The 23,192-nt window shown below is 34.4% G+C and overlaps 1 protein-coding gene across 3 annotated transcripts; it reads right to left on the reverse strand.

The window, feature by feature from the left end:
* Positions 1-871: 871 nt before the first annotated feature.
* LOC149183189 (cold-responsive protein kinase 1-like) lies at positions 872-22,592 on the reverse strand. 3 transcript variants are annotated; one of them, XM_089417079.1, is made up of 9 exons: positions 22,448-22,580; positions 22,095-22,172; positions 21,400-22,014; positions 17,221-17,457; positions 16,963-17,090; positions 16,672-16,885; positions 16,337-16,568; positions 16,086-16,236; positions 872-1,644 (listed from the first exon to the last, which is right to left on the reverse strand). In XM_089417079.1, exons 2-9 carry the CDS (start codon positions 22,156-22,158, stop codon positions 1,315-1,317), a joined length of 1,971 nt encoding a protein of 656 aa, XP_089273205.1. In that variant the 5' UTR covers positions 22,159-22,172; positions 22,448-22,580; the 3' UTR covers positions 872-1,314. The 3 variants fall into 3 exon arrangements, with proteins under 3 accessions (XP_089273205.1, XP_089273206.1, XP_089273207.1); XM_089417080.1 differs by having other exon boundaries at positions 22,095-22,160; positions 22,448-22,577; XM_089417081.1 differs by lacking the exon at positions 22,095-22,172 and having other exon boundaries at positions 22,448-22,592.
* Between the last annotated feature and the right edge of the window lie 600 nt (positions 22,593-23,192).

Here is a 23,192-nt window from a genome sequence, read left to right on the forward strand (position 1 = left end):
CTACTAAATATGAATAACGAAGATTAAAGTACTAGCACGATAGAGCATTTGATAGTTTTTATTACCATATTTCCTTCAATAGACGTGAATATTTGTCATAAATTTTGGTATGGTCTGTTCATAATACATAACGAGTGGATCTCTGAATAAATTGGAATATTGTTTTGAATTTTAGCTTTCAAATCTGAAGGGTTGATTTTAATTTTATTTAAAAAGATATATATTTATTTAATTTTTTAAAATGAATAGTTATAAAAAAGTGTATTTTAATTGATGTGTATATCAAATAAAATTTATTGAAAAATATCAAAATAAAAATGATGTATATTAAATAAAGTTTTTATTAGAAAAATGTCAAAATAAAAATGATAATTAAAAGTTAGACATTCACAAATTTTAGTAAAACTTAAAATATAAGGCATGAAATATAAAAAACATTATCAAATTTTCATTTGACCGACAGAGAAGATTTGAAAGTCCAGGCCTGCTCGGTTGCTCCACAGTCCACTCCACGTTGTCGCACCTCGAGAAAAAACAAATAGTGCAACACTTTACCATCGGTCGGCTCATCTCCAAAAACAAATAGTGCAACACTTTACCATCGGTCGGCTCATCTCCACGCAAGCACGCTTCACGTTTTATGCAACACAACCATTGCTTCTTTGTACTATCCTCCGCAAATAGGGCGCACATCCCCAAGTGCCTTTTTTGCTTCACATGCTGTACCTGGCTATCCACTCCAGCTCTTACCTTCACTAAGTTCTAATATACTCACTTTCGGCACATTGTTGCTTCTATTCTAACGGTTACCGGACAAATTATTGGCATTTAAATAGGTTAAAAGAGATTACATGAAAATGAATAGCATAGATAAAATTATGGGTTTTCATAAATTTGGAATTATAAAATTGCTAATAACTTTACAGCCAAATTTATCTGAACAACCCTAACAAACTAAACTACATTTTAACAGTATTTTTAAATCATAAAACATTAACCACTTAAATGTGATATCTGTCGTCCAATTTTCTGCGTGATTTACTGTCATGTAACAACATTCCTTTAATTCTGCCGGTCAAATTTAATGAAATCAGAGCTTCGCCTGTGCACAACATATGTGGCTTGTCATTTCATTTCACTTGAACTTCATGAATAAATAGGAGGAATTAAATATTTGAAGACACATTGCATCCTGTGAGAATTCGCTGAATTTGATTAATGGGAGGGATCGAACCTCGAACGTCCGTGTGCCTGCATCAAAAGTTAGTTTCAACAGCGAGGTAGCAGATTGTAAAAAGATAAACACCGTTCCGTTTAACGGGGAAGTAAAGAGATGCTGATAGATCCATGAGATGTCCGAGTTGGAGCAGCAGGTTGGGTCGCAGATTCCGGTACGGGAAGGAAATTCGCAGGACTATCTGTAGCAGCATCTATGAAAGCTGGTCGTGTGGGCTGAGCAGTTCTCTCTGAATAGTCGGTTAACATTGACACAACTTTTGACATTGCCGGACGATGCGTCCATGAGCCCTGAGTGCATTGAAGTGCGATAGTGATCACTCTTAGCACTTGCTCTCTTGGATACTGCCCCTCTAACAATGGATCCACAATATGCAAAACTTGATTCTGCTCGAACAGATTCCATGCCTGCATTATCATCAAAATAATCAGCACAATTTTTATAGTCACAGTTAAATGTTTTTCATATACCGTGCATAGGCTAGCTCTATAATATTAGACACCTTTTTGCAAGCAAAATTATAACCGTGTTACATATAGGCTACGTCTATATGAGACTTCTCTGCATGCAGCATTTACAACGTTGCGGTTCATAAAGAAACATACCATCGGTTACATATTCAGTAGTAAGTATATATATATATATATATATATATATATACATATATATATATATATATGTATGAGATGAATGCAGCTTAGAACTTAGCTTAGAACTTAGGAATAAAGAAGAGGAGTAAACATGCTACAAGCCACACATTATCATTTTAGGTTCTTAAAATGATAAAGAGAAATAAATTAATAATAACATAAACAATTCATTGTACATAGACACTATCCTCTAAATTGTTTTTCAAAATCAATTTTGAAAAAATGAATTTAATTTATTAATTTTTTTGTTAGACATTATCTTCCGAATTATTTTTAGAAAAATCAACTTTGAAAATTAAATTAAATTTCCTATTTTCATTTCATAGAAAAATTACAATAAATTTTTCCTATCTTTATAAACTATATTATATCACTTATACAAAACTATAAATTATCAAAATCTGAAACTACCAACTATAAATTGATTCTATAACTAAATCTTTACCCAAACTCCCTTAACACCACTTACATTTCCATATTCCATAAGAGCTGTTTTAGCTCTCAATAAGAAGGGAAAGCAACCCTAAAATTTCCTAACAAAGAGGATATGGTGCAGCATGGTAATGTGCAAAGAGGCGGAAAATAAAGCTTTCCTCGTTATGAAAGAGGTATTTTAATATGAAAAATTAGTGTATTTTATATTTTAGTATTTAAAAATAATTGTTAGATATTATTTTCAAATGTTTTTTATATTTTTTAATTTAAAATTATTTAAATAATACTATATTTTATTTGTAATATTTTAAAATATTTAATTTTTTAAAATATTTAATAAATTAAAATAAATATTAATTAATATTAATTAAATTAAATAATAAAATATTTTTAATTTTTTTTTAAATTTAATAGATTAAAACTTTAAAATATAAATTAATGTATTAATAAAAAGACATGTTTCTATTATTTATATTTTTCAAAAAAATCATATTTAGATATTTATAGATATTCATACAAATAGGAATATCTTAAAATGAAATATTTATATTTTAATTTATTTTAATATTTAATATATTAAAATTTAAAATATAAATTGGCATATTACTAAAAATATTTTTATTTTATTTTTATATTTAATATATTAAAATTTTAAAATGTAAATTGACATATTACTTATAATATATATATATATATATATATATATATATATATATATATATATATTTTGTTAAAAAGAAGTATAAAGGAATATGAATATTTCTCAAAAAATGATTTTAGAAGCTACCTTATATAACAAATGCTTTTTTACACTATGTAGTGCCGATGGTTATAGAAATGCTTACCAACTCCGGCTTCTGGAGTTTTAGTGTTTGGAATAGATTTCCCACCAGTTTTGTATTCTATTACACTATAGAGTGAAAATAGTAATAGAAACTAAATTATATAACAAATATTCTATTATAATATAGAATGTGAATAGTTATAAAATAATATATTTTTTATTTTTTTACATTGAATTATTTTTTTAATATAAATATAAATATTATAAATTAAAATATGAATAATTGAATTTAAATTGTTTTAAAAAATTTAACAGTTTTTTGGAATTTCAATTTAATTATTAATAATTTAAAATTTAGATGATATAAATTTAATTTCATAAAATATTTTTAATAATAAATAAATATATACATAAATTTATATTAAACTTTAATCTTTATAAATATATACAAAAAACAATTGTTTTTATTATAATAATTTTTTTAGAAAATTCTAATCATTACAATTTTTTATTTACAATTTTATTTTTTTCAATGTAATAAAAAAATTTGAATGTTAAGAATTCCGGGGAGGGACGATTTTTTTCATGTTCATTGTTATTTCTGAGGAGGGACGATTCGATTCATTTTCATCCGTTTTTTTTGTTTTTGCTCCGCGCATGAGACAGAGGTTCAGTTTCGACTCCAGGTACGATTCGATTCATTTTCATCGTTATTTTTACCTGTCCTGGTTTGCATGTAGGCTACAGATCGAATGGCTCGTTGGCGTTGCGTTGTACAGGAACATCTTCGGTGATAAGAGAAAATGGATGAAGAAAACATGAATTCTGGACATGTCTCTGCACTTCTCTTCCATGGTATGCATATAGGCAGCCTTGTATACCTCGATCGGGAAGACAAATCCAAGATGTCGGGTATGATAAAGCAGTGAGCAATGAGATACTGAATGTATATAGTAAGAGGGTGGTATCATTCTAGCCAATTTCGTCGTCCACTGCAGGCGAATCGCATGATTATGTAAAATCCTATTCCCGATGCGTCGCTTGCGGAACGTGAAGAATAGCAGTGGCAAAGCCAACCCAAAGCATGTGTTCAGTGTTCACATGGTTAAAGCCAAAAGGAGAGCTCCAGAGTACTTAAAAGTATTAAGTATTATAATTTTTATGAGGGGTAGATCCATGGATTTGTGTGAGGTTTAGTTTGGATAAAATTTTATGTGAGACGTTAAGGAGAGAGTTAGCAATTTACTCTTCCACTCAATGTTGGGCTGACTCTAATCTAAATTTAGCCTCATTTGAAAAAAATAATAAAATAAGATATCACTACAAACCTACAACCATATAAATTAAATAATGGTTGATAAATATCTATATCAATCAGATATTATATTATTTGTAATGTAATGTTGAGAATTTGTAACATCATTATAAAAAAAAAAAATATAATTTGAAATTTTTTATTTCATTTATTTGTTTAGTTTGTTTAAATAATGTATATAAATATTTGTATGTTTGTTTAAATAATGTATATAAATATTTGTATCAATCCAATATTATATATCATAATAGAAATCTAGATGAGAAAATATGATTTGGAAGTTTTTATTTTATTTGTTTAAATAGTGTATATAAATATGTATATTTATCTAATATTATGTTATTTGTAATATTTTATTGTAAGTATCATGTTTTTTATGATCAATATAAGATTAGTAATTAGTGTGATTTTCACAAACTTTAGTTGGAAAAGATTAAATACCCTTCACCAGGTTCACTGTAAACATTATGTTTTGTGTGAACAATAAAAGAGTTGCAACTCATGTGATTTTTGTGTAATTTATTTGTTTTGTCTTCTCCATCTTACCTACAAATTTGTATCATAATAAAATTAAGCCAAAACTTTCGAACAACCTGAATATCAGAGAAATGTAAATTATTTGTTTTGTTTTCTCGATCTCACCTACAAATTGGTATCAGAATAAGATTAAGCCAAAACTTTCAAACAGTCTGAATATCATAGAAGTGCAGCCACAGTCTGCACAGAAAATTAATTGTTTATTTTCTCACAGATATTTGTGCGTGTGTGAAGTCGCAACCTCAGCCTCTATAGCCACGTTGTGTGAGCATCAATCACAACCAATAGTCGCAATTTTTCCGGCAGCCGCAGCTGTCGTTAACAACCATCCTCCAGTACGAGGTAATGAGTCCCCGTTGCTAATTAAAGAGAGTTGCAGCTATTATAGCCGCTAAGGAATTATAGAAAAATCGCATCAGAAAAATTAAGAGCACGAAGAAAGTTTTTTTTTAAAGACCAAACAAACCTTTGGTGGAATGCAATTTGAAGGAGTCAAAACTATTGCCGGTCACGTGCGGCAGGTATAGGTAAAGAAATTTTTTGGTATTCGAAGGTCTATAAAGACCATAAATAAAAGTTTATAGGTTACTTATTCCAGAGGTTATATGTTAGGTGGAGTTTAAATGGGGCTTTTAATTTTACGGTGAGAAAGGTTTTTTAATTAAAGATTTGAAAAAGGGTTTTTTCTTAAAAAATAATTAAGTTTTGGGGCTTTTAATTTTACAATGAGAAAGGGTTTTTTTTTTTAAGTTTTTAGAAGTTTTTGTTTTTTTTTTTTTTTTTTTAAATAAGATAATTAAGTTTTTATATATATTTACAAAGCTTATAAAAAGAGAAATTTAGGGTGTTCTGAAAATAATTTTTTGGAGAAAGATGGTTTTCTCAAATTTTTAGCCCCAATTCTCACCGTTTACACGGTTTACACGGAAGGATTATGATGTGTGGGCCATTAAGATGGCGACCACGTTGCACGCACGTGATGTTTGAGATTATGTCCAGCTTGAGTTTTCAAAACCTAAGGATGAAGCTGCAGAACGAGCTCTCAATAATGCAAAGAGGGAACAATGGAAGAAAGACAAAAAAAAGAATGCACAAGTGTTGCAGCTTATCCAGCAAGGAGTGGACCGAGTAGTGTTCCAGAAGATTATGATCACATCTTCAACAAAGGAAGCATGGGATACTTTGGCGACAAACTATAAAGGTATGGCCAAAGTCAATATTGTTAAGTTGCAGAATACTAGGAGAGATTTTGAAAGTCTACAGATGAAAGAGACAGAGGACATCAATTCTTTCATGAATCGGGTCATAAATGTCATAAATCAGTTAAATATTTATGGTGAAGAAATTAAAGTTCAAACAATGGTTGAAAAGGTCCTCAGATCATTGTCTACCAAATTTGATGTTGTGCTAGCAGCCATAAAAGAAGCCAAGAATTTAGCATCATGGACAGTTGATGAGTTGATGGGATCACTTCTATTACATGAGGCAATGATAGACAGAAATAAGGATTCCATTTTAGAGACCACTTTCAAAAGTTAGGTTTCTATATCAAGAGAGCGGTCGAGGTAGAAGTAGATAGAGAGACATAGGGCGAAGCGGAAGATATGGTGGTCAGAGAAATGGCCGAGAAGAACATGAACATGAAAGTGGAAGAAACTATGGAAGCTTCAATAATAATCAAAGAGTTGACAAATCAAAGGTGAGATGTTATTATTGCAATAAATTTGGTCATTATGCTCGTGATCGTAGGAAGAAGATAGTTGATCAAGGCAACCAAAGAGTTAATGTCACTACAGAGACTACTGACTCCATGTTCCTAGCTTGCTATACCATGCATGAACCTTATGATAGTGTGTGGCTATTAGAAAGTGGTTGCAGTAACCACATGATAGGCAACAAAAATTTGGTTGCAAATTTCAATCAATTTGTGAAAATATAGGTAAAGTTGGGGACTGACAAGGTTATGGATGTAGATGGCAAAAGAGTGGTCAACATTCTGACCAAGCAAGGGGATCCGAAGACAATCTTAGATGTATATTATGTTCCTAGTCTCAAACATAATTTGATAAGTGTTGGTCAATTGACACAGAAAGGATACAGAGTTATCTTTCAAGGTCAAGAATGTGTTATATATGACAAGCCCCCAAGCAAGAAGTTAATAGCAAAGGTGCAGATGACGAGGAACATACTCTTTCCTCTAATTATGAATTACAGTGGTTAGGTGAGTTCTTTTACAGTTGCATGTTTTGATGATTATTGGTTATGGCACCTTCGATTTGAACACTTGCACTTTTCTGGTTAAAGATTGTTACAACAGAAATAGATGGTCAGAGGATTACCTCCCATCAATGAACCTACTAGTACTTGTGAGTGTTGCATCTTGGGAAAGCAACACCATGAAAGTTTTCCAAAGGGAGTTGCATACAGAACAAATCAACCTCTTCAGCTAGTGCATACAAACTTGTGTAGGCATATGAGGACATAGTCGATTGGTAGAAGTTGTTACTTCCTTACTTACATTGATGATTATAGTAGAAAGACTTGGGTTTACTTCTTGAAGCAAAAGTCTGAAACTTTTGCAAAGTTCAAGGAATTCAAAGCCTTAGCGGAAAACCAAAGTGATCGACAGATCAAGGTATTGAGGTCAAATCGTGGTGGAGAATATGACTCAAAATCATTCCATGATTACTGCAAACAACATGGAATCAGAAGACAGTTTACAACCAGAAACACACCGTAGCAGAATAGTGTAGCAGAGAGAATGAACATGACAATTATGATCATGGTAAGAAGCATGTTGAAAGGCAAAAACTTGTCTAATGAGTATTGGGCAGAAGCAGTTGCATGTGCTATTTATGTGATCAACACATTTCCTACAAAAAGTGCAATGAACAGAGTACCAAAACAAGCATGGTCAAGGATGTCTTGCAGTGTATCTCATCTCAGAGTATTTGGATATGTATCTTATGCACATGTGCCTAAAGAGCGAAGAGGCAAATTGGATGATAAAAGTGAAAAATGCATACTTACTGGTTATAATGACCAATCAAAATCTTACAAATTGTATAACTTTGTTACAAATAAGACCATAATTAGCAGAGATGTTGTGATCAAAGAACCAGAGTCATGGAATCGAACTGTAGATAAAACAATTAATGCACAAGTGGCATTGATGGAAGAAGATGATGTAGCAGAAAAGGAGCAGCAAGAATCACAGGTGAAGACACCAAATAGAGACACACCAACAAGGACTCCAAGATTTTCATAGCAACATGGACCTTCAAGCATATCAACAGATCAAGATTCTCTTGGCAATCAATCAGGTGATGAATCAAACAATGGTAAGAGAAAGATGAGAAGTATGAAAGATATTTATGATGATTTGGATGTTAGTTGAAATTTTGCATTGTTGTCATTCCAAACTTCTTTGTTTGAAGAAGCAATCAGAGATAAAAATTGGGTGCAAACCATGGATGAAGAAATTGAAGCTATTGAAAAGAATGATACATGGGATTTGATTGATTTACCAAAGGACAAAAATCTCATTGGTGTAAAGTGGGTGTACAAGACAAAGTTGAAGGCGAAAGGTGAAATTGACAGATTTAAAGCTATACTTGTAGCAAAAGGATTCTCGTAGCAACAAGGAATAGACTTTGGAGAAACATTTGCTCCGGTAGCCAGATTGGATATTGTAAGAGCGGTTCTAGCCACAACAACTCAGAACAAGTGGAAAGTATATCACATGGATGTGAAATCAGCCTTCTTGAATAGAAATCTAGAAGAAGAAATTTATGTGCAACAACCTCCAGCATATGAAGTTGAAGGTAACGAAGAGAAATTTATAGGTTAAAGAAAGCGCTCTATGGACCGAAGCAATCGCCTAGAGCTTGGTATAGCAGAATCGACAGCTACATGATTAAGAACGGATTTTGCAGAATAACATGGAACCTACCTTGTACACAAACGTAAATGAGCATGGACAGATTTTGATTGTTTGCTTATATGTTGATGACATGATTTTTATAAGTGATTTTGAGTTAGATGAATTTAAAGTAGCCATGATGAGAGAATTTGAGATGACAGATCTTGGTTTCATGAAATATTTTATTGGCATAAAAGTTGAACAATCTGAAAAATGATTTTTTATTTTTCAAAATAAATATGCCAAAGATTTGTTGAAAAGATTCATGATGGAAAATTGCAAACATGTCCCTACACCAGTTGCAAAAGGTACAAAGTTAAGCAAGGATGATGAAGGATCAGATGTCAATCCAACTTTATTCAAAAGATTGATTGGCAGTCTCATGTATCTCACAGCTACAAGATCGGATATCATGCAAGGAGTGAGTTTGATTTCCAGATTTATGGAGACTCCAAAGGACACACATTAGAGTGTGGGAAAAACAATTCTGAGATACATAGCAAGAACTAGAGATTGTAGCATAATGTATGCAAGCACAAAAAAGAAGGATTTGATTGGATACATAGATAGTGATTTTGCAAGCAGCTTGGATGATAAGAAGAGAACTTCTGGTTATTTGTTCCATCTTGGTTCAGGTGTGATTTCATGGGCATCTAAGAAGCAGCCCATTGTGACACTTTCGTTAGCAGAAGCAGAATTTGTAGCAGCAACATCAGCGACATGTCAAACAGTGTGTTTAAGAAGAGGATTTGATAGACTCAAGTAGAAACAACAAGGATCAACAACAATATATTGTGACAACACCTCAGTTATTCCACTATCCAAGAATAGTGTGTTTCATCAAAAGAGAAAACATATTGATACTAGATATCACTTTATTAAAGAACTTGTGAGCAATGGAGAAGTTCACTTGAAGCCTTGTAAATCTAGTGATCAATTCGCTGATATATTTACTAAGTCATTAGCAAAAGATGTGTTTGAGTTTCATAGAATAAACTTGGGTGTTGTAAGCCTAGCTGAGACATAGACCAACAGACATGTTTGAGTTGTCATGAGTCATGTTTTAGTTTAGTGGTCATAATTAAGGGGGAGTGTTAAAATAAGCTAATTACTCCTGCATGAGGAGTTGGCTAAACTTAGAGAGTCAGTTAACTGAGTGTTGAGGGTTGAGTGTTTGAGTGTTGAGTCAAGTCGAGTTAAGTGATAGACGACTTTTAGTGTGTGGTTGCATGTCAAGATATTTTAGGCAAGTCGCTAGTTGGAAAAGGTTAAATACCTTTCACCGGGTTCATTGTAAGAATCATGTTTTGTGTGATCAATAGAAGAGTCATAGCTCGTGTGATTTATGTGTGAATTATTTGTTTTGTCTTCTCTCTCTCACCTACAACCATTTATAATTTTACATTTTTATTAAAAATAAAAAATTTGAAAACTATTACGAAATACACACGCCTATAAACATAAATATGTGGAATTACATTGCCATTTCAAATTTTCGTGTGAAATCACATTGCAAATTCAGGGTTTTGTGACAATTTTTTTTATTAACTATAATAACATATTATTACAAATTCAAGCTTTCGTGCCCATTTTTTATTAATTGTAATTACACATTTCTGTTAGAAAAGAAAGAATTTACGCAGAGAGGCAGAGAGAATTTCACACAGCTAGATTTCACACAACTATACAGAGCCTTAATAAAACACAGAATTCACTTACGGCAAAAAACATAGTAAAACAGAGTAAATCTTGGAGCAACACAATAAAACTTAGGATTAAATTTAAATTCATGAAAATACATTCATATGAGACTACGACTCATTCACCAAGTAAAAACAAAGGTTTACAGTGATTTACACTTCACCAGGGTTGCGGAATGACACACAGTAAAACACAGTAACTATTGTTTTTACGCACCCACCAAAATTTCCTCCATGATTTTATCCTCACAAACTTTCGCTGTCTAACTTACTCAACCTCTCTTGCTCTCTCTCTCTACAAAAGTAACTTTTACATTCATATTTATGTCATCATACAATTTGACATTAATACATGACAAAGCAAAATAATTAATACACAGTTGTTGTTGAGTGTGGACAGTGATCGCGCAGGTGTTTGTGTAGTGTGGGCAATATTTGTGCAATAAATGTTTTCCCGTATTTACCAAACTTCATTGAAAGCCTTAACTTTTGTGATGTGTTGTGAAATGGTTCACGCGGTACTTCTGTTCTAGCTTTAGTCCTTCCATCTTCAAACAGAGACGCAACCTGCAAAAATACTTCTGACAAGTATGGTTGTTGTCAGGGTGTTTAACGCGGTGTTTGGGATTAATATTTCTAACACTCCCCCTTAATCACAATTGCCGCCATTGACAATTCCCAAATAGTTTCTGAGATAAACAAAACTTTCACGTGCCAATGGCTTTGTGAAGTTATCAGCAAATTGTTCCTATGGCCTACAGTACTGCAACACAATTTCAACATTGTTAATCAACTCTCTAATAAAATGATATTTAGCATCAATATGCTTGGTCCTCTTGTGAAAGATAGAATTCTTTGACAATGCAATTATTGAGGTGTTGTCACAGAATATAGTTGTCGTTCCCTCTTGGTCATGACGAAAATCCCTTAACATCCTTCTCATCCAAACTGCCTGACACGATGTTGTTGTTGCTTCGACATATTCAGCTTCCGTTTTTTACAGTGACACTATTGGCTGATTCTTGGAGGCCCATGAAATGGCTCCGGAACCCAAATGGAAAACATATCCTAACGTGTTTTTTCTGTCATCGCCACTTCCTGCCCAATCACTGTCAATGTAACCAACCAGCTTGAAATCACTTATTGTTGTGTACAAAATTCCATACAGTTTTATTCCATTGACATACCTTAGAATCGTTTTCATTGCTTGCCAATGTGTCTCCTTAGGTGTCTCAATGAACCTCGAAACCAAACTTACTACATACATTATATCTGGCATAGTGGCGGTCAAATACATCAAGCTTCCTATCATGCTTTTGTATAATGTCGGATTGACATTGCTGCTGCAATCTTCTTTGCTCAACTTCAACACCATGATAGTTGGAGTTGGTGCGGGCTTTTTGTTCTATATTTTAAACCTCTCCAAAATGTCTGCCACATACTTCTCTTGAGAGATAAAAATGCCATTTTTTGTTTGCTTCACTTCTATGCCCAAAAAATATTTTAACATTCCCAAGTCAATCATTTCAAATTCATTCTTCATGACTTATTTGAAATCAGCGATGAGGAAATCATCACTGCCTATAAAAATTAAATCATCTACATATAAGACAACAATGAGAATCTTACCATCGCTCTCTTTGATGTAGAGAGTATGCTCATCGTCACATTTGTCGAAACCATTGTCTAACAAGTAGGCATATATCCTTCTATACCATGCACGTGGTGCTTGCTTCAACCCATAAAGAGCTTTCCTCAACTGATACAATTTGTCTTCTTGGTCTTCTACCTCATAACTAGGCGGTTACTCAACATACACTTCTTCTTTCAACACCCCATTCAAGAACGTTGATTTTACGTCCATTTGATACACTCTCCATTTATGCTGCACGACAATCGCCACAACTTCGCACACTGTTTCCATCCTCATGCCTGGCGTGAACGCCTCTACATAATTTCTTCCATGCTGCTGCTTGTATCCTTTGACAACTAGCCTTGCTTTGTGCCTTTCAATCTTTCCCTCAATGTTGCTTTTGGTCTTATAGACCCACTTCACTCCAATGACATGTTTTCCTTTTGGAAGGTTCACTAACTCCCATGTGTCATTCCTTTCTATTTCTTCTATTTCTTCCTCCATTTCCGCAACCCATTTTTCTTCTTTGATTGCATCCTCAAAATGGATTGGGTCATCTACATGACAAAACAAGGCAAATAAAGAATTCAGACCAGTGCTACTATCAACTTCATCTTGCTCATAAATTTCATTTAAATTTCTGAATTTTGGTCTTCTTGTGCTTGCTGAAGATGGGTTTGAAATGTCACTTGGTGTTATGCTTTGCATCGTGCTTGGAGAAGCACTTGCTTGGTTGCGCGACACTGATCTATTATTTGTTTATGGTGTTGCTTGTTGCCTGCTTTGTTGCGCTTGAATAAGAGTAGAGGGAGTCACTATTGAGGAATTACTTGTTGCTGTTAATTCTTCTTTGTCCTCATGTGGTATACATGCTTTGACATTGACTGTGTTTTCTAAACTTCCATCCCATGCTTCCTCTTTTATAAACTGCACATCTTTGTTGATTATGACCTTCTTGGTTAATGGATTGTAGAGTTTGTATGCCTTGGATTCATCACTATATCCAACAAATATACATTTCTCCCCCTTGATGTCCAACTTCTTCCTCAACTCATCTGGCACATGTGCATATGCCACACATCCAAAAACTCTCATGTGAGTGACACTATGCTTTCTTCCAGTCCATGCCTCTTCTTGAACTATGTTCTGGATGCTTTTGGTTGGACATCTATTCAAGATATATGCTACACAAGTGACAACTTCAGTCCAATAATCGTTTGGCAAATGCTTTGCCTTCATCATACTCCTTGCCATTTCCATAATGGTCCTATTTTTCCTTTCTGCCACACCATTTTTCTGAGGTGTATACCTTGTTGTAAATTGCTTTCGAATTACATGCTCCCTCCAAAATCGAAGGAAGTCATTTGAGATGTATTCGCTACCTCTCTCAGTCTTAAGGAATTTGATGTAGTGTCCGCTTTTCTTCTCAACAAAAGCTTTGTATTGGAGAAAGTGCTCAAACACTTCAGTTTTATGTTTTAGGAAATAGACCCATGTCTTCCTTGTGTAGTCATCTATGAAGGTCAATAAATAATGGCTGCCACCAATTGATGGTGTCTGCATTGGTCCACATAAATCTGAGTGGACAATCTCCAAAGGTGTCTTTTCCCTTACTAACTTTCCTGCTGGAAATGTCTCTCTATGTTGCTTGCCCAAGATACATCCTTCACATAGGTTGTCCGTTTTTTCTATGAGTGGTAGTCCCTTCACCATGCCTTTCCTATGCAGCAAATTCAAACCTTCAAAGTTGAGATGAACAAATCTCAAATGCCATAACCAATTTTCATCTTTGACCTCTGCTTGAAAGTTTACTTATATGATAGCTGCATCTTTTCTTGCATCCTCTTGTGAGTTCATTGAGAGTTGTGCTTGTGCACCTTCTTTTTGCAAATCTGATCTTATCTTTAGGGGAAACATTCTATTGTTTGTCATCTGAACCTTTGCAATCAACTGTTTCCTTGGAAGCCTATCCAAAATTGTGCGCTCATCATTTTTGAAGAAGACATTGTAGCCTTTTTGCATGAGTTGTCCAATGCTTATGAGGTTATGCTTCAGACCGAGGACAAAGTAAACATCTGAGATGTACTTCTTCTCCTGCTTCTTTGTTAGGATATTAACTCTTCCTTTTCCCATGACAGAGACTTTGCTATCAGTCCCTAATGTCACTTCAAATTTCACACTTTCATCTAGATTGGAAAACATTTCTATGTTTCCTGACATGTGGTTGCTACACCCTGAATATAGATACCACGTATCACTTTGTTTTTCTTGCGCTACATTACAAGCTAAAAACACGCTATCATGGTTCTGATTTTCTTTTGTGAAATTTACACTTGGTTTGTTACTAATGTCATATTGCTTCTTTCTACATTCATTCGCATAATGACCATACTTATTATAGTAATGACATTGAACTTGAGATTTATCATACTTCTGACCTTGTGATTGATTTTGGCTTAGGCATTGACTTGGATTTTGATTGTTGCCTCTTCCACTTGAACTTGAAGGGTTGCTTCTTCCTCCTCTGTGTGGGCTTTTTACTCTTCCTCTAACATATGATCTTCCTCTGCCTTGACCTTGACCAAATGATACTTGCGCCTTGAAGGCATGCTCCAATCAGGGGCTTGTTGCTCTATTCAATCTATGTTCATGAGAAATCAGTGATTCATTAAGCTAGTCCACTGAGAACTGCGAGAGATCCTTTATCTCTTCTATGGCCACAACAATGGCATCAAACCTTGCTGGCAAACTTCTCAAAACTTTCTCAACTATTCTTCTTTCCTCAAGTGTCTCACCATGAGCCCTGATTTGAGTAACCAGCCCAATTACATGTGTAAAAAACGAGTCTACATTCTCAGACTCTTTAATACAAAGTGTTTCAAAATCTCTTCTCAACATTTGTAGTTCTGTTGTCTTGACTTTTTCCATGCCTTGGTAGGTTGTCTGGAGGGTGTCACATGCTAGCTTGGACTTCATTGCTGCGGCAACCCTTGGAAAAATAATTTCATGAACTCCTTGGAAAAAATAGAGGAGGGCTTTTGCATCCTTATTCCGATTGTCCCTTAGCGAATCTTTTTCTTCTTAAGACAAGGCATTGTATGCTACTACATCCGTTGGTTCTTGGAAACCATACTCCACCAAATCCCAAATGTCTTGAGATGAAAACAGGGCCTTCATTGTAATAGCCCAATAATCATATTTTTTGCCATTAAATTGAGGTATATGAGGATTAGTCGAGTTTGTGCTTGATGTTATCATTTTTGAGCGAAAAAAAATTTCTATCGCGTTGGTAAATATGCTTCAAGAAATTCTTCCCTCAAAACAAATTTAACTGCTAGTAAAAACACTTGTTTTTACACTAACAGAGTTTAACTTAGTGATAACCTCAATAAGCCTTGAACCTTTCGGGTTTTAACTTTTAGTTGGGGTTTCTTCCTTTGGTTTTGCATAACGTGATATGGACCCGTTACCAAAACATGAAACCCCTGGCATCTGGAGACATTTTTATTATGGATTGTGGTGGAATATAGTGTTCAAATTCACTACAAATATGCACAACATTTATGCAGTGAGCAAGACGGATTAAGACAAGTGTGTGACGACTAGCTGCCCGGAAAAATATGAGATAGGTTCAGCCAGGAAAATGAAAGACGAGTTCGGCCATGTAATTAACGGATGGCTATCAAGCAAAAAACAAATAAAAGACTTTTTGAAGAAAGAAAATAAAGATCCAGAGATATGGCCCGTTCTTGAATCATCACGAGGAACACGATAGATGTACTTGGATCATTTGAAGAATTCATGCCAAGCAAGCTTAACAAAAGATGTTCCTGATTTAATTATTGAACTGAAGTTATCTTCGTTAGACTCACCCACTCGAGAAGAAGCTGACGAGGGGCGGGCAGTCTTGCATCCACGCACTTTCTCCCACTCACGATCTCAAGAACCACGATCCCATAACTATAAATGTCAGCTTTTTCCGTTAATTGCCCATGAACCGCATATTCGGGTGCAGTGTAGCCTCTGCCTTAAACCAAATTCATGAAAGCCACGAATTAATATCTGGATTCGACCGTTACAAAGATTCGCTGAAAACAACTAATAAATGAATTGCTGAACTTACATTGTTCCTCCCACTCTGGTAGAAACATGTGTTTGGCTTTCTGGAAAAAATCTAGCCAATCCAAAATCTGCAATTTTGGGATGAAGGCTGTCATCCAGAAGTATATTTGGACATTTGATGTCTCTGTGTATAATGCGAACGTTGGATTCTCCGTGCAGGTATGCAAGGCCTCGTGCTGTGCCCACTATAATGTTTAATCGGTTTTCCCAGCACAAAGGATTTCTTATCTTGCCTACGGACCCCAGCAATAGTATTCTAAAGCTTCAGTACGAGTCACATAATTTCTGGAAACAACATGAATTTTGAAAACGTTGGCACTAGTAAGAACAACCTACCGAACAAATGTTTGTCAAGACTGTTATTTGACATAAATTCGTAAACTAGCAAGCGTTTGTGCTCTCGCTTACAACATCCGAGTAAACAAACAAGATTACGGTGACGGACACTACTGATGAGCTTCACTTCCGTTAGAAATTCCTCAGCAGCTTGAGTAGTGTGCTTTCCATTCAGTTTCTTAACGGCAACATACCTCCCATCCGGAAGCCTTCCCTGCGGATCATCAAAATCATTACAATTACACTGGAAAGGTACCACATAATTGAACAAAACCATGAATATTATTATACCTTGTAAACTTCTCCAAATCCTCCTTTGCCAAGCATGTTGTTCCGATCAAAGTTTCCAGTAGCATCTCTGAGAATCTTGCAATCAAAATATACTTCCCCGAAATTTCCTCTTGCATCTATATTCTTATCTGTGGAGAGAGCATCACAATGACAACTTTCTTCATAATGATTTAATCCGACAAAGTACACATAAATAAATAAAACAAAATATATAGCGCAATTCGCATGGAAACGATACTTCAATAATTTTATTATTACCTGTTCTAACAGAGGTTTTCCACTGTCTAGCACATCGACCGAACACCAGGCACAGCATGACAAATAGAGCTGTTGAACCGACGACGCTTCCCAAAACTATTTTTTTTGATGTCTTTTTACCGGACGTGTGTGTCGAATTGCCCAGTAACGGTGTCAAATTCGTCGATCTGGGCGACATTGTGGGGGACCCATACGGTGTCACTGTCATATTGGGACTCACCACTGTAATATTTTGTCCTGTAATTAGAACAAAAATATGAATTAACCAAACAGACATTTTATATCATGATCAAACAACTAATACATGCACAGAATGCTCTGAAGTCTGGTTATCGTTAACAACAAATAATAAAACAACCCCACCTCGAGACCTCGACCGTCACGCAGGGGAATACAGTTGTGTAATATATCCCGCTTTCTTTGAGTTACTGTAATAATTAATAACCGAGGCCACAGAATCGCCCGGTGGCAGTTTTCTTGCGAGTGAAAATAATAACCGAGGCCACAGAATCACCCAGTGGCAGTTTTCTTGCGAGTGAAAATAAATTCAAAAATTCAAAATTCAAAATGTTGGAGTGTTTGAATCTTTTTTATAGTAGAAATTAATTTAGAACACAGAGTGAGACGATATAAGGAATCATTAATGGAGCCAACCGCACAGCTTTATTTGCAGAAGAGTGGGTTATGACTTTCGCGGATGAGCAATGGACTTTTGGAGAGAATATCTTCTGAATCGCTGTCATTTGTTAAGAAACGGTATCGAGAAGAAAACTACGCACACAGACCCTGAACATAAAAGCTTGAAATCTCATAGGGGAGGACAACTGTTCATAAGAATCCGAACACCAATAGATTGGTGACGGTATGCTTTCACTTTTCTCGCGGCTCACCGCTTCTGTTAAGCATTTTGAGCGCTAGGGGGCTGTGAAAAGGGCCGTTCAACTCACCGCTTTTCTGAAGCATTTAGAGCGTTAGAGTGCTGTCTAAAGCGAAAAGCGCCGTTCAGTGAGAATTAAACAGTATGACGGGAATTTCAAGGTAAAAATGTTAAAATAGAATATTCACTAACAAAAAGAATTTACCAACAAGATGAATTAATTAACAAAATAAATTTGAGGAGAATAATTTAAGATGATAATGTCTATAGGATAAATAGAATTTAAGATGACAATGTCAATAGACAGAATTTAAGATGATAATGTGATTTCAAGGTAAAATGTTTTGGAAGTTAATTTTTTTTATGGGAATTTAATGAGTAATTATTTTGCATATTTAGACTTTTACCTTTTCTGTATATGTAGATGATAACCCAAAAAAATATCAAACGCATTTTCCTTTAAATTTTATAGCTGTAGATTTATTAAAATTATGTAGAAGGATTACTCAATTCTAAATTTAATTTCACCTCAAATTAAAAATACAATTAAAAAATAGCTTTTCTTAATTGATAATTATTTTATTATTTTAATTAAAAAACTATTTACATTTCAAAAATTTCTTAATAAATTTTGTTTTTAATTTATATTCTATATTTTTTTAATTTTTAATTTTAAATTATTTAAAAAATAAATAAAAAATCAAAATAAATATTTTTAAATTTAAAATTCTGTACACTAAATAAAATACAACTCTCTGTTTTTTTTTTAAAATTAAAAATAATTTATCTAACATATATTTTATATTAAAAAAAACCAATCTAACCACAAATATTTTACACTCTTGAAACAGTGTCCCAACACCACCTATCCCTAAAATACATGCCATAAACAACATTGTTCTTGCAATGAATAACGCAATTAAAACTATGCTGAAGTAAAATTTTACCCTGAATTCAATTGTAATTGTCACTAAGTCAGAAATAACTTTTATTTGATAATGTTACTTCATAGTGTTACTCATCTTATGAACCCTTTCTTTTGACCTATATTATCGTAGCTATTTCCATGAGATTTTTATTTGTTTCGCTTTATAAAAAAAATTAGTTTTTTTTTTAATCAATTAGTTGAATATAGATAAGATCAGCCCCAATTTATTCTCACATATAACTCTTATTTTTAATTTATTTTCATAAAGATTCAAATTAATAATTCGATGTGTACTAAAGTTCACACAAACTAATTTATTTACACTTTCTAAATTACATCTAAATTACGTTGGACAGTTTCTACACAGTCCCATCAGGTCTCCAGGTTGCAGGCCGTGTCTGCAGGGCTTTTGACAGTTTCTAACACGATCCCATCAGGTCTCCAGATTGCAGGCTGTGCCTGCAGGGCTATTCATCTGCAGTATCCATGGAAAGATATGTAACGAAATAACCTCTTCAATAATTGACGTTACGTAATCTGAATAGCTGGAGCCTCTTTGGAAAAACTCAAAAATCTTCCCTTTTCTTATAAAATGATGGTTTTAATCACCATTACTATCCCGACTGTGTGTTACGACCATCCATTACCAGCACAAGCTTTGAAGTTAAAAGTTTACAAATTGCCCGGAAAGACAATGGGGAGGCTCCGAGGGCTCGGTTACAATATCAGGAATTGACTTTCAGATCACCGATTAAGCACAGGACAATCAGGATATGTTGAGGGTTTTAATATTGTAATCGAAAAATGGGATATGTTGAGGGTTTTAACAATGTAATCGAAAAATGGGGTTTGAATAGTGTACCCACATACATATACTTGACAAAGTGTCTTTTAAGTCTGGTGTAAATATATAAGGACGATATTTCACTGATCATATTTGACAAACATTGTGCCCGTAAAATTTCAGCACTGAATGGATAAAAGCTTCTGTATCAGGACAAATCCAATCTGTCATTAAACCTATAGATCCAAAAGATTATGTTTGAAAGGCCAATGGCTTAAACTCGGAGGTTTCGATGTTGGTGGCAGTCATAGAAAAATACTGATGATTTGCCAAAATATGTTTGGATTCAGGCAAACAAAGAACCCTTGAACCTGCCCTGTCTCAGACTCTCAAACCCTACCCAATGCTATGAGAGAAGAATCCACCATTTCTTTTCAGGAAAGAAGAAATTGACCATTCAGAAGGTCAGAATTTTATCCAAGGTGAAATGAAATGAAAGATTCTGCTACGTCCCTCTCTTTGCATAATTCTTTAGACCCGTGAGCTTGAAAACTGTCCCTTTTTTGCCCGTCAGCTTCAAAGCTTCCCGTTTCCTGTCTGGCTTCTTTAAGACGGCTAAAGGAGGCTTAGCTTCCCGTTTTCTGTCTGGCTTTTTCAAGACGGCTAAAGCAGGCTTTTCTACGTTCTAACTCGAAGGGTTTATCGTGAGCACGTCAATGGTTCTGGGATTAATATAAAATTAGTATTCAATTTATTTATTTATTTTTTTAATTAATTAATTATGAAAATTTTGATAAAATTTGGCAGGGATTTTTGTAAATCTAAGTTATACTTATCAAATTTCTATGTTTTGAGTGTTCTAAAGGTTTTTCAGACTGCTAAATTTATTTCCACCATCAAAAACATGATTCAAAGTTGGTACAAGATTTTTTGAATTTTTTTACCTAGATTCCAGCCACTTTTAACTATTCAGACAATTCCTCTGCCTCCTTCTCACCCAGCCACTTAAATTACGATTAAATTTTATTTTATTATTAATTTAACAACTAAATTTTAATTAGCTTTCCATTACCAAAAAAATCAATTTAACTTAAACCCTTTGGTAGAGGTTTCCCAAAAGGTAACAAGGTAAGGGATAAAACTTCTCATCCCTTGCCTTTACCTCATTGGACAAGGAATAGGCACAGGTTTTGAAAAGGTAGGCGACGCGCTTAATATCATTTGGCAAGAGCTTATCTGTGGTTCTTACATCAATTGGAAAAGGATAAGTACCATTACAGATCAATTTGCAATACATTAATTTTCTCCCAGTTTAATTACAGTGTAAATACGCTGAAAATGCTTATATTTTGAAAATACCAGACCTCCAATTACTCTGATTTTCCTGAATAAGCAGACTAAATAGTAAATGAAGCGGATGAATAATAGAGTGTTTATTGTACACAGAAATGCAAACCGTAGGAGGTCCAAACAAAAAAAAATAAACATTACGCGCACAAGTTTAGCCAAACAGTGCACTATATGTTGAGGAGCTCGAAAATTCACTCTCTATGATTCTCAAGTGGTCACACGGTGGAATAGCGAACTGACCTTGCAGGGAGGTGGCATTGCCGCCGCAGAAAACGACTTTATAGTTGGTGCTTCCGGGGCAAGATAAGGTGGTGTTGAAGTCGTCGTGCGCATAGCTGTAAGCCTGGGGGCACTGGCGCTTGAAAATCATCGAATAATTAGTCTGACCGCAATATTGTGATGTCTTAAAACGAGTGCAGGCGTTATCGCATCCGCCGGAAACCCTCAATTCAGCGGGGCAGATGGCACTTATATTGCTGCTGCAGGTGACTGCGTTGCATGAAGGGTTGGAGGGTATGATCGACATTGGCAGGTTGAATCCATCGATGACAGATACGTCATAAAAGTCGCTGTTCGGGTATTGATTGAGAGTGTAATCGACCATCGTCACAGGGGGGTTTCCGGCGCCTTGACAGTTTAGCAGACCCCCACAGTCCCCAGTATTGCAGCTGCCGCGGCCGTTGCCGTTGAAGGAACACCCCGTGCGCCCCCAAAACCTACCGCTTGCTGTATCATTGGCGACTTGAACCCTCCACGACTTCCTGCTGTCCAGCCGTTTACCACCAACCGGTAAACCCGCTGCCCAAACCGTGAATCGGCAGTTGTTCTGGATCTCGAAGATCGTACCTCCTGCCCCTGCAAAGATAAAAATATGCAGTTATAAAACGTAACCCTTGGAAGAAAAACAACAAAAACCAAAAAGCTGTAGTCAGTACCCTGTGAAACGCAGATAAAAAATGCTGACATGAACACGAGCGGAACTCCCTGTGTTCTGACCATGGCTGTGATTCGAACTTTCAGCAGCAAAAGCCAAAGTATGAGAGATTCCGGTGACAGAATTTGGCGGAAGAAATTGAGGTTAAATTTTGATTTGTTGCAATTAAAATAGTTTTTTAACTGTATATTTGGATTCAGCACCCTGAAAAACCCCTGGGACGTTTTGATTGTGCAGAAACTAGCTATCAAACTTGCGATTCCAATAAATTGCTACCGGATTTTGACCAAAAAAACCCACTAAAAAAACTTCCAAAAAATCGCATTATAAACAACTGCACAAACAATAACCTACCAGGCTAACCCACCAGGCTCGTGACGATTCACGCGTGTACTGACCGGTCGCTTCTGCCGGCCATTGACAATTTTTGGTGTACAGACATACTTTCCCTTTGGAGATGAGCTCCACCAAGCTGATTTTTGTGACGGATTTGTTTTGGGGTTAGGTTAATTATCTTCTATGTACAAATATCATGTTCGTAGTACGAATTTTAAATTTTTATTTCATAATTTTTAAAGATTATATATTTAAATAAATTAAAATTATAATATTAAAATATTTAGAAGGTATAAATTAACAATAATAACATAATCCTATTAATATACAATTGCAAAAATATTTATATATATTATAATATTAATAACAATAATTATATTGATATAACTTTACATGTATATGTATAGTTGTAAATTTAGTCTAAGCAAAATCTAATATATTAAATATCAGCTGTGAGGTGACAGTCCGTTATGGAAACACTAATATATTAAATATTTGGAGTGAGGCAACAGTCAATTATATCGGATTCAATTTCCGTATATTATAATTTCATTATATTTATTTATAATTAGTAAAGGTTCGTTAATGTTTTTTTTGTCAACTAATATAATTATATTACTTTTTTATTAAAAATAATATTTTATATAATTATATTAATTAATATTGAGGTGAAATTAATTATTAATATAACTATATAAATTAAATACTTATTAAATATTGATACACAATTTTTATAATAGTAATTCAAAACCTATGATATTCA

Source organism: Pinus tabuliformis, chromosome 3_2 (genome assembly GCF_031772625.1).
Source record: "Pinus tabuliformis cultivar Carrire ecotype Pingquan chromosome 3_2, CPIR1, whole genome shotgun sequence".
NCBI lineage: Eukaryota > Viridiplantae > Streptophyta > Pinopsida > Pinales > Pinaceae > Pinus > Pinus tabuliformis.

Coding starts and splice junctions, on each gene's coding strand:
- LOC149183189 (XM_089417079.1), bottom strand. CDS start 22,158: ATGGTCAGAACACAGGGAGTTCCGCTCGTGTTCATGTCAGCATTTTTT. Junction 17,091..17,220: donor GAAAACCTCTGTTAGAACAG/GTAATAATAAAA, acceptor CTCTCTCCACAG/ATAAGAATATAGATGCAAGA. Junction 16,886..16,962: donor GATTTGGAGAAGTTTACAAG/GTATAATAATAT, acceptor GATGATCCGCAG/GGAAGGCTTCCGGATGGGAG.